General features: G+C 54.8%; 1 protein-coding gene across 3 annotated transcripts in view; it reads right to left on the bottom strand.

The window, feature by feature from the left end:
* PMEPA1 (prostate transmembrane protein, androgen induced 1) overlaps positions 1-14285 on the bottom strand; it is a 59402-nt gene that overhangs the window by 21511 nt on the left and 23606 nt on the right. The window contains exon 2 of one of the 3 annotated variants that reach the window (XM_061207955.1): positions 905-1001. The exons of the other annotated variants lie outside the window; for them this stretch is intronic. Within the exon in view, the coding sequence (XP_061063938.1) occupies positions 905-1001 (97 nt within the window). The remainder of the gene's footprint in view (positions 1-904; positions 1002-14285) is intronic. 3 annotated transcript variants of the gene reach the window in all.

Raw genomic sequence — 14285 nt, 5'->3', positions numbered from 1 at the left:
GGCCGGGGAACTAGGATCCTGCAAGCCGTGCGGTGTGGCCAAAAAAAAAGAGACACCAGAGAGCTCACCTTCTCTCTCCGCACACACACACCAAGGAAAGGCCATGTGAGGACACAGCAAGAAGGTGGCCCGTCTACCAGCAAGGAAGGAAGCCCTCACCAGAACCCAATTTACTGGCACCTTGAATAGTAGGAGCTGATGTAGGGAAATCAACTACAAGCCATGGAGGCAGGAAACCTGCCCTGGGTGGGGAGGTGGGGATGGGCCTATGGAGACACAAGTGCACCCACGGGGACAGAAACACAGCCAGCAGCCTGCCCGCAATCTCCCAGGGCGCATGTGATTTTATTTTCCAGGAGGAACGTTCTCTTCTGTCATCTACATCCAACCTCAGGGACTTTTCAGTCCCACTCGTTCATTCCAGGGGCGCGCGTTCACTGTGCACCTACTATGAGCCAGGCCCCGGGGATTCAGAGCCAGGCCCCGGGAGCTGAGGATTTCCAGGGCGGTAAATAAATCCTGCTCTCTGTGGCGAAAGGATTCGAACCCGTGCCCTCAGAAACCTGGGTGGATTTATTTCTGGGACAGACAATCAATGGTCTGGACTCTCCCAAGGCCGTTCTAACAACACACGCATACAACAGCTGTGGCCCCCACTCCCCGTGCTTCCCGGGTCCGAGTTTTCCTCTCATGGAGCTTTCCCAGCAGCTCCAGGGCTGGGCGGGGGGCTTAGTCTTATGGGCCCCCTGAGGCTCAGGGAGGGACACGCCCACACTCACACAGGTTTCCATGCGGGGCCGGGTGTCCTAACCGCCACCCTCTCCCGACAAGAAACTCAAAGCCACACCACAAACCGCCGCCTCCCGGCAGCCCCAGGCTGAAGTGGTCCCTCACTCTCTCTCACCTCCTCTCGTCTCGTAGAAAGAGCGGCAGCCGGCAAAGGCCGAGTCCGTCAGGAGCCAGACTGGGCTGCAAGGTGACACGCGTGCCAACGTGCTGGCCTGGGGACACAGGTGGTGCATCAGCTCGATGTGGGCCTCGGGTCCCGAGGAAGAGCCCTGGCCCAGGAGTTTATTTACAGGTTTCAGGGGGCGGGGGCGTGGGCTCTAGGAAACAAGGCTGGACACACTGACAGTCGGCCACTGCACGGATTCCCTGGCTGGGCAGGGCCCACGGCCAGGAAGAGCTCGGGTGGGGGACGTGACGTCACCACGGCAGGACCGCCCTTCCCCCAGCAGGTGGGAGCCCCAGCGTCTGTCTCTGCCTCTCTCCGAGGGCCTGCGAGTCTGGGTCTGTCTGAGGGCGTCTGTGTGTCTGTCTCGCATCGTTGACTGTCTGCGTTAGTATGGCCTTCTCTCGGGCTGTTTGTCTTTCTGGGTGTCTCCCGTGTGTGTGTGTGTGTGTGTGTGTGTGTGTGTGTGTGTGACTGTCTGGGGTCTAAATCTGTCCAGTCTTTCCCTGCGACTCTTATGAGTCCCTTCCTCTCTCCTTTTCAGGCGACAAGCAAAACAAATTCCCAGAGGGCAGTTACAAGCCTCCCAGACGCCAGCTGCCTCTCCCGGTCCCCACCCCACGGGCGAGGCTATTCCAGCACTTGGTATCATTTCCTTTTGAACATCTTCCAGCAGCAGAAAATCCCAAACAATGGAAAGACCAAGGTTCCGAACAACTGTTCTCTGAGGGAAGCAGAGCTCATGATGGGGACTGAGATGGGGACGCAGCAAAGCCGTGGGAGACAAGCGGCCCAGCTCTGGATTTGAGTCCAGGAGCTACCACTTCCTGTATGTGTGACCCTGGGCGGCTACTTGGCCCCCTTTGCTCTGTTTCCCCATCGTAAAGCATGGATCAGTAACAGTATCACCTCCCAGGATTGCTGAGGATTAACTGAGCTAGTAGACGTGTACTAGCTCTCCCAACACTAACTGGTACACAGCAAGTGCATAATAAATGGTGGCCGTCATTAGATTAAAAAGCAGGCAGCCCCACCTGACCAGGTGTGAGGGACACGAGAGCGTCCGCACATGTTCGTCAGCGATCCGGAGTGACTGATGCTGAGCAGGCAAGTTCAATTTGTGGGATAACAACTGGCGTGGACAGAGAGAGGAGAGAAAAGGGCAAGAGGGACAGAGAAACCAGGAAAGTCACCAGGAGACAGACCCACAGGGGAGTCCAAGGTCCAGGTCCAGATGCTCGAGGGGGTGGCCGGCGGGGGTCCTCTTCCTGCCCTCACGGCTCATCAGATGCAGATCCAGCCATGGGGAGACTCTGCCCTATGCTGTGCTCCAGAGGGAGCCCACCACCCTCACGGGGAGCCTGCGGGGGTCTTCCCAGGCTGAGGTTGGAGGAGACTTAGGGGTCCTCCCTCAAAAGCAAAAGGTTTGCCTACGTGTTCTCTCTCATCTCCCTGCTTCCTCCACTGCACGCTGACACCCCTCCCTAGTCTACTCTGTGCCCAGCAGCCAGAGCAATCTTTAAAAAACACCAATTGAATCCCTGACTCAAGCTCAGATTAAAGCCCTGCAACGCCCACTCAACCTCATTTCTGTACCTCTGGTCTCCTTCCCGTGCTCACCGCACTCCAGCCATGCTGGCCTTTTTCCTGTTCTCACCTCAGGACCTTTGCACGTGCAATTCTGTCCTGGGATGTTTCATGTTCCCACCTCAGGGAGGCCTCCCGGTCATCCTATCCCAAATGCACTCACCTCCCACCACACTCTGCATCTCCTGATGGCCTGTCTTGGCCATGAGGGGCAACATAGTGCACAGTTAGGAGCCTGGATTACCCGCTCTGTCCCATGGCTCTCTGTGGCTCTGCTTCTTTATCTGCATCTGCAGTGAGGGGCGTTGCAAAGGATAGCCCCCGCTCACTGGCCTGCTTGAGGATTGTAATGTACCTGGAGAGTGCCTGGCATATAGCATAGCACCGTGTAAGAGTAACTATCTTCTTTATTGATTTGATAGCTGTTTATTGCAGATTTCACCTCAGCAGCAAGAAAGCTCCACGCAAAGGCCCTTCTTTACCTTGCTCTCACTGAATCCCTGGAGGGTAACAGCATGCTTGGCACCATACGCTGCCCTCAATTAATATTTGAAGGAGGAAGGAATTCATGTCCAAGGTCCACTCGCTGGGACTCACATCTCTCCCCAGAGGCCAGAGGATGGATGCGTGTTGCTGAAAAGTGGAGGGTCTTTCACAAAACGAAATACGCAACTACCATACGACCCAGCAATTACGCTCCTGGGCTTTTAGCCCAGAGAAACGAAAACTTATGTTCACACAAAAACCTGTGCGTGAATGTTCACAGGGGCTTTATTCGTAACAGCCCCAAACTGGAAGCAGCCCAGATGCTCTTCAGCAGGTGAGTGGTCAAACTAACCGGGGTACCCCCGTGGCACGGAAACAATGGAAAGGAATGAACTACTGATACACAAAATGACCTGGGTGGCTCTTCAGAGTCATGCCAAGTGAAAAAAAGCCAATCTCAAAAGGTTACATACTGTATGATTCCATTTATATTACAGTCTCAAAATGACAAAATTATAGAGATGAACAGATTACTGGTTGCCAGCGGTTCATCTGATAAAATTGCGTAGAACTAAGCATGCACACAGGTGCACACAAACACACTCAAATGAGTGCATGAGAATGCGGAAAATGCGAGCAAGGTCAATGGATGGCACTGAATGCCGATTCCTGGATGGGATACTGGGCCATCTCCATAGAAGATGTTAGCACTGGGGGAAGCCGGGGGACGTGTATAAGAGCTCTCCCTGTATCATTTCTTACAACTGCATGCGAATCTACGATTATCTCAAAATAAAAAGTTTAAAAAGAAAAGTGAGGAGTATGGGGGGCCCTGTCTCTTGGGGCCCTACATCACCCTGGCAGAGGGCAATGCCAGCTGCTTCAAGCGATCCCTGGGGCACGCACGGCCCAGGTCTGGTGCTGGGAGGATGGCTTACTTCGGGGGGAGGGTAAGAGCTGAAACAGAAGCCCCCCCGCCCCCCTGCCCCGGCCTCACTCCGTCTCCCGCTCACAGCATCTGCCATCTGGCTGCTGCAGCCAGCCAAACGAAACCATCTCTCGGCTGTCATCTCTCAACTTGCAGGTCTGGCTCCCAGGTTTGAAGATTAAATTCTAAACATGCCGTTTAAAATTTAGAAATGAAGAAAGACGATTTTAACTAACCTCTAAGCATTGTCTCCCCCCACTCCCCAGCAGAGAGCAAAGCACCTCCCACTTCTGTCCCAAAGGGAGAGAGAGCAGCTTGGGTTCCCCAAAGTACCACCACATCCCCAATACAACCCAATAACCCCAATACGACAGGTCAAAGCATCAGGTATCCCCAGGGTAAAGCATCATTGTTAAGTATCAACGTGTCGCCGATGACGAAGTGACTGCAAACTGCTGCCAGTCGCCATCTCGGGCACAGAAGAGTCAGGAGCTGCAGGGATCTTCAAACAACATGGGCGTCTTGGGAGACACCTGAGTGTCCTCTCAAATACTGCTCACCTGTCTACTCAGGAAACCTGACCGGAACCGGAATTGACCTGTGATGAGCGCTGGTCCCTCCGCATCTGGGGGTCCAGGCCAGCCCTGTGCTAGCTCAGGAGAAGCAACGCCTGCTCCCACGCCTGCTCCCACGGGGCTCAAGTCAACTGGGGAGGGGCCAAAGCTGAGCTATAGATATGCAAATAAGCACCAACAGCTAAGGGTGTTTAGGAAGACAACACAAGACGGTGATGGGGGGAGCGCCCGGGAGGGGGGGCTCCTTGGATGGGGAGTCAGGGACCCATCTCTGAGGAGGTGGCCTTCAAGCCAAGACCTGAAAGATGAGGAGAGCTGGGGGAAGAACACTCCTGGCTGAATGAATGTCCAGTGCAAATGCCCTGAGGCAGGAACGTCTGCCACATTCAAGGGGAAGAAAGAAGACTGATGCCTCTGGGCCACGGAGTGAGGGCATGAAGTGGAGTGAGCTGCTCTGGGGCCTGGCAAAGTACACGAGACTCCCTGGGGTGCCTGGGTGTGTGCGTGCAAGCAGAAGCAGCACAGAAAGTGTGAGTTTCGAAACGATCCACTTTCCAGCGTGATTTTCCGAACACGGCCACACATCAGAATCGCCGTGGAAGCTCCTTAAACGCAGCACACGGCCCCCACGTCCACGACTGAGTCGACATCTCCCGGTGCTGCGTTCAGGGACCTGCAGGATTTGGTGTGTTTTACAATCACCCTGCTGTGGATTAGTCGATTTCTATCAGGCTTTTCACTCCTTTAGTGGAGGATCCGCTTGTTCAAATAAACTCTTACACTCAAGTCCCGGATGTAAAAGCAAATGCCGGAGCCTAATATTTAAACTAATTAAGGTGAAAGGGAGAGGAAGGAGTGGACACCTGGGACCTTGAGTGGTTCAGAGAACCCTGAAGTGACTGGGGTCAGGAACGAGGCTGGGCAGAAAACAAGCCTGTGAGATGCTGGGCCTCTGGGGAAGGCAGCAGCTTGGAAACCCCCAACATGGGTCAGAAACAAAAAGGATGGACCAGAGAGGGGAAGAGAGTTGCTCAGAGTCACAGAGCTACCTGGGCAAGGCCGGAGGGGCCGGCGCCAGCCTCCCAGTCCCTTGGATACCAGCCGCCCACACCGGCATTACCTGGTGGGGGTCAGCACGACGTACCATGACCCTGCCTGTCTTTTCCAGGTGGCGTGGAGACTGCCTCAGGGTCACCGAAAGCCCCAGGGAGTCTGGTTGGATGAGTGAACGGGAGGCATGACTTCTGCCCATCAGACACACCAGTTACGATGGCTTGGCTGGGCTGTGCTACAAGCTTTAAGTGCATTCTATCGTTCAAGGCTCCCAACCAGCCACTGACAGGATGTCCTGTCAGCGCCTAATCTGACAGATGAAGAGACAGACTGCCAGCCTGCCCGCACTCACACAGCCACCTCAAGGGCAGGCCCTGAGGGCATAGGTAGCGGGTTCTCCCTGGGGACGATTTTGTCCACCGGGGGACATCTGGCAATGCCTGCAGACATTGTGGTCGTCCCACGTGGAAGGGGGTCCTGCTAGCATCTAGTGGGTAAAGGGACCAGGGATGCTGCTAAACATCCTACAGCACACAGGACAGCACCCACAGAAAGCGATTATCCTGCTCCAGTGCCACTAGCACCGCGGTCGAGAAACTCTGGACGATAGGTAATATCTCAAGCACAGTGCCTGGTACATAAAACCTGCTCCCTAAACAGTAGTCAGGCAACACGAGAGTCCTCATTAGGCTCAGGACGGAGACAGCGGCAAGGACTTAAGCTACACACGGCTGGTTTAAAGAGTATCAGCAGCCCAGTCTAAACATCTGATGTGAACGCAGACAAATGAGGGAAAAGCACTTGTTCACTGAACACTTGGATTGTAAATTTCTGAAGGTTGGAGCTGCAGCAGCTCCCTGATCACAGATGCATCTCCTGTCCCAGGCGCACAGTAGGTGCTTCATAAATGCTTGTGAAAGGAGTAAATAGGTGAAAATGAGGGAAAGCAGCCCCAGCGTTGTTTACAGGCCCTTCTCTGCAGGAAGGAGAAGGAACCAACCATGGGCGGGGCCCAGATCAGTGATAAAGGGGATTTCTGGAACGGGGTGTCAATCTGCAGGAAAACTGGGGTCTATGACAACTTCTGGCTTCTGTGTTTTGTGCAAACAGCAGTCACTATCTGAGAGACCTTTTGCCCAAACACAAAGACCATAAGCTCAGGGACCTCAAAGAAACACAGTGTCTTCATTCAGTCTTTACAGGCAGCTGCAATGTCCCGGGTGGCCTGGGCGGTAGCCTCCAGATGCAAAGCGGGGCCCTCTGACTGGCTGGGAAGATGGCCCTCTGCATGGCCATCTTCACGACCAGTCCTCCTGGGCCTCGAGACCCTATTCATCCACCCCAGGTTCTACCACCGACAGGGGTAAGGCTGTGTCCAGGCCCACAGCAAAGGGTGCTGTGAGTGATTAGTGATGTCTGCCCCAGGTGCCGGCAGGACAGACAAGAGATGTGTGTGTTTCCAACTTCTGGTGGTTACGAGAAACTCGGTTCCACCATGCCCTCCAAACCAGCTGCCTGTGTGAGGCCCAGAAGTCACCCTGACCCTTGCATGGGCCTCCTTCCTGCCAGGGCAACAAGGGGCAGTGTGCAAGCTGCCCAGAGCCCCCAGTCCTCCACCCGACAGTTTGCAGGTGAACACGAGAGAGAAGCTATCCACGTTTTCTCTTCCTGGGCTACAATGATAAGGATACTAAGGGACCCGCACCAGGGTGGTCCCAGCAACGAGAAGGGAAGGGGTCCTGTCAGATCTTCCGCTTTTTGGAACACAATTTTTATTCTGAGATAACTATAGATTCACATACTATAGAGAGATCTCCCTACACCCTTCGTCCAGGTGTCCCCAGTGGCTACCATCCTGCAGAACTGCATCATTTGTGGCTCTCCCAGGTGAATCAGAAACTCCCCTACTTTTTGGTCAACCCTCGTTTTTCAGGCGAGGGGACTGAACCCCATCTCTCCCTCCACCAGGTGCCACGGCCAGCAGACCCCACGCCCTCACCATCTCCCCTCTCCCTGAGGTTCTCTGCCCCACATCTTCCCATTGCTGGCTGGGTCTCATCCCTCAAATGTCAGCATGTGTGTCAGCCCCTCTGAGAGGCCTCTCAGCTCCCGCCCAGCACACGCCCCCAGGCACGGTCACGTGACCCTGGCATTACCAGCGCCTGAAAGTACTGTCTGCTCCCCGTGAGCGCCTGAGCTCCGCGAGGACTGGCACAGACCCTTTTCGGTCACCACTGTCCATCACCAGCTGCCTCAGTGGCACACAGTAGGAGCTCAACCATCTGGCTGATGAACACACAACGGCCAATTCCCCAAACCCTGGGGCCACCCTCTTTCCCTCCATAAACTGCATGTATGCAGATACCGGGCTATGTTTAGCTGGGGGTTATGGTATCCGGAAGGCTGCAGTTGGGAATGAATGCTTGAGCAGAATCTGAACAAACCGGGTCATTTCTATACCCTGCCCCTGAGCCAGGAGACCAGCTCCACCAACAACGCATCACATGATCCTGGGCGAGCTGTTTCTCTCTTGTGAGCCTCAGTGTTCTCATCGATAAAATGGGGAAATGACACCCAAGTTACCCTGCAAACCTAAGCACAAACTCCCCACTGATAGAGGCCAGGTCCTGGGTCTTCCTGGAGTGTCGGGGGTGCCAGCTGCCTGCCCAGAGGGGTCCCCCAAGACCAGCCTCCAACTGCCCCTCCTGACAAAGAGGTGCAAACAGTGACGGGAAAGCAGGGCTCCTTAGCGAACAGCCCACTCTGAGAAGACCCGCTGATGGGGTGAAGCACAGCTGCTCTGGCTGGCTGGCACCCACGATCCTCCATTAAAACAAATCCCTGCCAAGCACCCACTGCCTGCAAGAGTCAGTGTTCCCAGTCGCCAGCAGAAACCAACTTCTCCTGGAAGAAGAAAGGTTCAATTGATGAGCTATAAATATTTCTGCTAAATGCTGCCGGGGAGTTGGGCTCTCTAGATGAGCAGGCCCCACTGAAAAGGAAGGCGGCCACCAGATTTGTTTCGAATTATGAAAATAGATGTTGTCTCCCTACCACATCTGTTTTGCCTGACAAATGAGCAGCAATTCGCCTCCTAAATAAGGCAGCACACCAAGGCCGTCTTGAAACTGCAGCTTCCCCAAGAAGAAAAAAAAAAGGCCAGGCCTCCCAGATTTGAGACTTAGACACGAGACTTTTTTCAATCTCATCTCTCAAGCTGCAGGCTCTTGGGGCATCTGTGCCACGCACATCCTTAAGCTCGGCTTTCAAAGCTCACATCTCCCTGTGTGAACTGAAGCTGCTTGTATTAGAGGGAATGGGGATCCCGCTGCTGTTTAAAAGGAAAAAGAAGACCAGGAGACATATGATCAAGTATAAAAAAAATGCAAAAAAAAAAACAGGTCCCCCCAAACTCAAGCCAAGAGTGCATTTTTGATGTGCTGAAAAAGGCCAATTTTTGGAGTGAACATCAATACTGGTGGCACTCGTTTCTCTATGCCACGATGGCTTGGTGACTGGGTTAATATAATCATTTTCCTTTAATTACTCCAAGACAGACCCAATTACAGCACAGACACGTCTGCCAGCCCGAGGATCTGGTATTTAATAGCCCATCCTTCTTAAGGACCATTCCTGCTCGGGAGCTTGGAGGAGGGAGCAGGGTCAGCGGTGCGTCTGCACGCAGTACAAACCTGGTGATGCTGTTTTGGGCTCTCTCTTTTAGTTTTAAAAAAGGTCCCTGATCTTCATTTTGGATTTTTCTCCATCAAGACGTACGTTATAGTAATGTGGGAGCGGAGAGAGACCCCAATGACTGTGGAACTCAAAATATTACAATTCAGTCACAAATCAGAACTGATAGATCTGGACTTACAGATTTTCAGGCTAAGACGATGACCAGGACAGGCTTGGAGCGCCCCAGTTCTCCTTCGGCCGTCGTTTAGCTGCCCGCACAAAGCCGGTAATAAACCAGGGCCGGGGAACAATGGGAGTAGCAGTGTCACAGGTCCCTCTGCCTGTGGGTTTTGTCTGTTTGGGGGAAGAAATGAAAGGATCGGGCCGAGAAGCCCAGAGTGTTTTGAGTACTTTATCTCCCATCTCCTGCAGATGAAATGTCCAATCCCCCCACCACTCAAGGAAGTAGATTGATATGCTGGATTTGCTTGGCCTGGCAGAAATGAGATGCAGTTCAGGGATCCCAGGAGACATCTGGTCAGCCAGACGCCTCCAACCCCCTCCCCACCTTTTGTGCCCCCTACCATGTAAAACCCAGAGGGTCGATTGATGACCGCGGGGCGGAGGGTGGAAATTTATGGCTTTGCAGCCAGGTCAACAGCGATGACAATAGTTTTTTGGGGGGCAAGTTGTGGCGTTTAGCTGGGGGAGCAGGCAGGGAGGCAGCGCGGCCCTGTCTCCGTCCTACATTCCCTCACTCCAGACGGGAGGTCTGGTGTCTGCTTCCCTCCCGGCCTAACGTATAGCTGGACTGCAACGCAACTTGATTTCCTAACGCCAGGGCCTTGCGGCTGCCCCCAAGGGGAGGGGAGTTTGAGAAGGACCCCCCCCCCCGCCCCGCCTCCACGCCCAACTTGCACTGCAGGGTCAGGAAACTGCCCAGAGCACCCACTCTCCCGTCCTGGCAGGACAACGCCTGTTTGCAGGTTCAGGTCCTGCAGGGCTGGCGATGGGTGTCTGGGGGCCGGAGACCCTCCAGCCACACAGGCTGCTCCCTCTTCACTGAGGCAACAATCACCTAGTCGCTATGGCAACGAGGTTAATGAATGCATCTATTTCGAGTAACTAAAACCTAGGACCCCATTCAAGTTGCCCTGATATTTTCATCCTTAAAAAGCTAACTTCTGGTGTTTCGTTTTATTAGTCTACGCCTATATGTTTCGTTTTATTAGTCTATGCCCCAGGGGCGGGAGGAAGGAATGCCAAAGAGTGATAAGAAGAGGGGGAAGTTGGGGGAAGGGATGGGAGGGGTCTCGGCCCACCCTTCAGAGAGGAGAAAACCTGGATGTCACTTTCTCTCTTTTTTTTTTGGTGATGGTATAAAATTAGCACAGTCAAGTAAATGTGTTATAAACACAAAGACGCTGCCAGAAGGCGAAGTGCCTTAAGTTAAGGGAGGGAAGATGGCGGGAGAAGGTTCTGGGCAGGGGGAGGCCAGTCAGATGGTGGGGGGCGGGGAGCTCTGCAACCTTCCTACTCAGTGTCCCGTAGCCAGAGGGAAAAGCCATTTCCCTGCGAACGTACATCTGCAGGGCGTCTAGACAGTCATAAAGAGGACAATTAAAGAAAGAAAAAAGCCGCAAGCCCCCGGTCACCCCTCACCTCCTCCTCGCCAGGGCACCCGGCTGCAACCCGCTCACCGCCCAAACAGGCGAAAAATTATAAAAACAAGAAAAGCCAGCGTGGGCGAGGGGGAGGCCGGGGGAGTCTGGGCCGAAAACAGTTTATGAGCAAGTGTTTGGAAATTCTGCTTTAAATAAGCCGGTAAATGAATTCAACCTTGTCAGATCTCTCTCCCTCACGCAGACCAAATATCCCGCTGGCGTGCTGTCTAGACACAGATAACAAAGGACTTTTTACGGCGCCCAGAGACGCGCTGACAAAGTCGCCATTTAAAGATGCAGTATTGCTTTCTCCGTCGAAACCATTTGTCAGATGGACTTCAATGAAAATGCTAAGTTAACGGTCTGCTTTGGGGTCTGTGGGTGGACGGGGCGGGGAGGGGCCTGGGCCGCCCCCGGAGAAATAGAAAACACATCATCTCTGATTGGGCCGCCCTCCAGGTTGCCTGGAGAAGAGGACTGTACGTGGCCCACCGGCACATAATTCTCGCTCTTCTTGTTCTAAGAAGCCGGCTGCTGAAATGTTGCTAACATCCAGGCTGGGCAGGGTTACATTAAAAAGCATGGGCGGGGGCTGTGGGTGGGATGAGAACTTGTCTCCACCTGCCTCTGGTGGGGGGAACACCGAGAATAAATGGGGAGGAGGAATTCGGTGTCACCTCCAACTGTGCGTTTTGCAGGAGCGGCCCTTGCCCCTGTTGTAGAGTCGCAGCAAAACAGGCAAAATGTCCTCCCTTCCCAGGCAAGGACGGTGTCGGGGGTGGGCCGGCCTCAGGGGTGCATCCTTTGGACACGTTCAGTGTACCCCAAACGCCCCCAAAACCAGAGGGATGTGCCTCTACTCGGCCAGGTCAGGTCAGAGGGAGGAGAAACCGCACCCAAGCTCGTGGGCCCCAGCCCAGGGAGTGTGCAGGACCTGGGGCGGCCAGACGGGGCGGGTCCCCGACGTGGGGTCTCCGGTCTCTTCAATTCAGATTTGCCAACTTCTAGAGGAAGGCCTGGTGCCCACTGGGTGCCCAACGCGGGGTCATTCTTTCCATCAACCCTCACTGCCTTCTCTGCCAGGGTGCTGGGTTTCTGTCCTCCCTTCTCTCTCAAACGTGCAGAGTCCAGACCCTGGAGCCAGACGGACACAGAGCAAACCCCAGCTCCACCGCTTTCAGGCTACGTGGCCCAAAGCAGGTTGCCCCTCTGAGCTTCTGTTTCCCCACCTGTGCAGCGGGGTCCTGGCCACCTGCCCTGAAGGGCTGTCGTGAGGATTCAATGCCCCCGCCACTGGCCCAGCATCCTGCAGGCCCAGTCCCAGGTCCGGGCCTTGCTGCCCTCATCTGTGAAGTGGGTACCGGCCTCCTTCACACGCCGGGAGGAGGAGAAAGTGAGGACACAAGGCACACGGTCCGTAAACAAAACACTGCCAGGATTGGGAGGCTCACCAGTGAAAGCTGTCTACACTGTCCACCGGGGAGGTCAGCGTGCCGATGACATAAAGCCTCAGCAGCCTCCCACGCTGGTCCTTGCAGGGACCCCGATCCACTCAAATCAAGGGGGGACTGATTGTGGGCTATATGTCAGAGGACTAATGAATGGAGTGTTTCCTCCCTTTTTTGGTTTTGGTTTCCAGACTCATTTTTAATAACTGCTTTTCCAGAGGCTGCTTCTCCCACAGTGAACAGCCCACAGGCTCCGCCGTCCGTGGGCAGAACCTCTGGTTTCACCCAGACACACGGATGTGGAGGTTCTGCAAGGCATCCACTGCCGCGGGGGATATGACGCCGGGGTTTAGAAAGGTGTTGTCGGGCTTCCCTGGTGGCGCAGTGGTTGAGAATCTGCCTGCCAGTGCAGGGGACGCGGGTTCGAGCCCTGGTCTGGGAAGATCCCACATGCCGCGGAGCAACTGGGCCCGTGAGCCACAACTACTGAGCCTGCGCGTCTGGAGCCTGTGCTCCGCAACAAGAGAGGCCGCGACAGTGAGAGGCCCGCGCACCGCGATGAAGAGTGGCCCCCACTTGCCGCAACTAGAGAAAGCCCTCGCACAGAAACGAAGACCCAACACAGCCAAAAATAAATAAATAAATAAATAAAAATTAAAAAAAAAAAAAAAGAAAGGTGTTGTCTTCGGTCAAGGGGTTCAACTGAGGCAACGGGAAACGGGAGCCCGTGGTCTCTTGTGCCTGGGACAGGGCTGAAGCTCTGGAAAGATGGCAGAGGCCAGCTGGGTCAGCACTGCCATTTAACAGCTGGACCCCAAGGCCAGGGCCACTGGGGATGCAACTTGCCCAGGTGACCCAGCCAGGACTAGAAAGAACCCAGATACTTCCTGCACTGGTGAGTCCCTCCTACACACACCTGCTGCCACTCTCATCTGGCAACCACAGCAGACGTTACTAATCAATGACTGCACATTCCCTGAGCCCAGCGCAGGCCTCAGGGAGCCTCCTGTCCCCAGTGTCCCAGGAAGTAAGTGAAATGTTTTCTGCCAACTCTTTTCCAAACATAGTCGTGGCGAATCTTTGACCTGAAAGGAACTGATACAATACGGGGAGGAACTAGGGGAAGTCCTGCAGGACAAGGTCCAGGGCAGCTGGGAGGACCACTGATGGGCTGGGCCCCAGGGGTCATCACAAACACCCACAGAAATGTCCAGCCTCTCTCCACACCTTTGCCCACACGGGCTCCTACTCTGCCTGCCTCTCTCCACCCTGTCCTGCTTTCCCAAACTCATCTCAGACCCCCAGGGCCTCCCAGAAGGCTCCTGAGAGGCTGGACCAGCTCTCTCCACCAGTGGAGGAAAGTGCCCAGGGGCGGAGACCAAGTTTTCCTCACCAGGCTCAGGGACAGCCTCTGTCCCTGACCATCCCGGGTCCTGTGTCCCTCTGTCTTGCCCTCAGCTCTGAGCACCTTGAGGTCGGCCTAGTGGTCCAGGTCCTTCTGTAACCTCTGTCTTCACCATAACCTTGAGCCCATCCTCCCTCCCCTTACACCCGGTCTGACCGTCATCCCTGGTATCATGGACCTCGGCAGGACCGCCCCTCGCTGCCCCCACTGCCTCCAGCCCGTTCTCCACTCTGCAGCTGGAGATGGGCGTCCACTGGACCCTGTTACCCGCCCCCCCTCCCCTGCTCTAAACCCTTACAGGGCTCCCCAGTACCCAAACTCCCCTGAAACCAGGCGAGATCAGACCCCATCCTCCCAGCTCTAATGGCCCCCTCTTCACCCATCAGCTCCAGCCACCATGGTGGCTTTGAAGGTCCCAAAGGCACTGCACTTTTTCTGGCTTCAGCAGGAAATCTTCATCCCTGAGATGAAATCCTGCTTCTCCTTCCCCAAGGCTGGGCCAACAGGTACTG

Source organism: Eubalaena glacialis, chromosome 13 (assembly GCF_028564815.1).
Source record: "Eubalaena glacialis isolate mEubGla1 chromosome 13, mEubGla1.1.hap2.+ XY, whole genome shotgun sequence".
Taxonomy (NCBI): Eukaryota; Metazoa; Chordata; class Mammalia; order Artiodactyla; family Balaenidae; genus Eubalaena; species Eubalaena glacialis.
The sequence above is the reverse complement of the archived record's forward strand: the minus strand, read 5'-3'. Positions and strand labels throughout refer to the sequence as shown.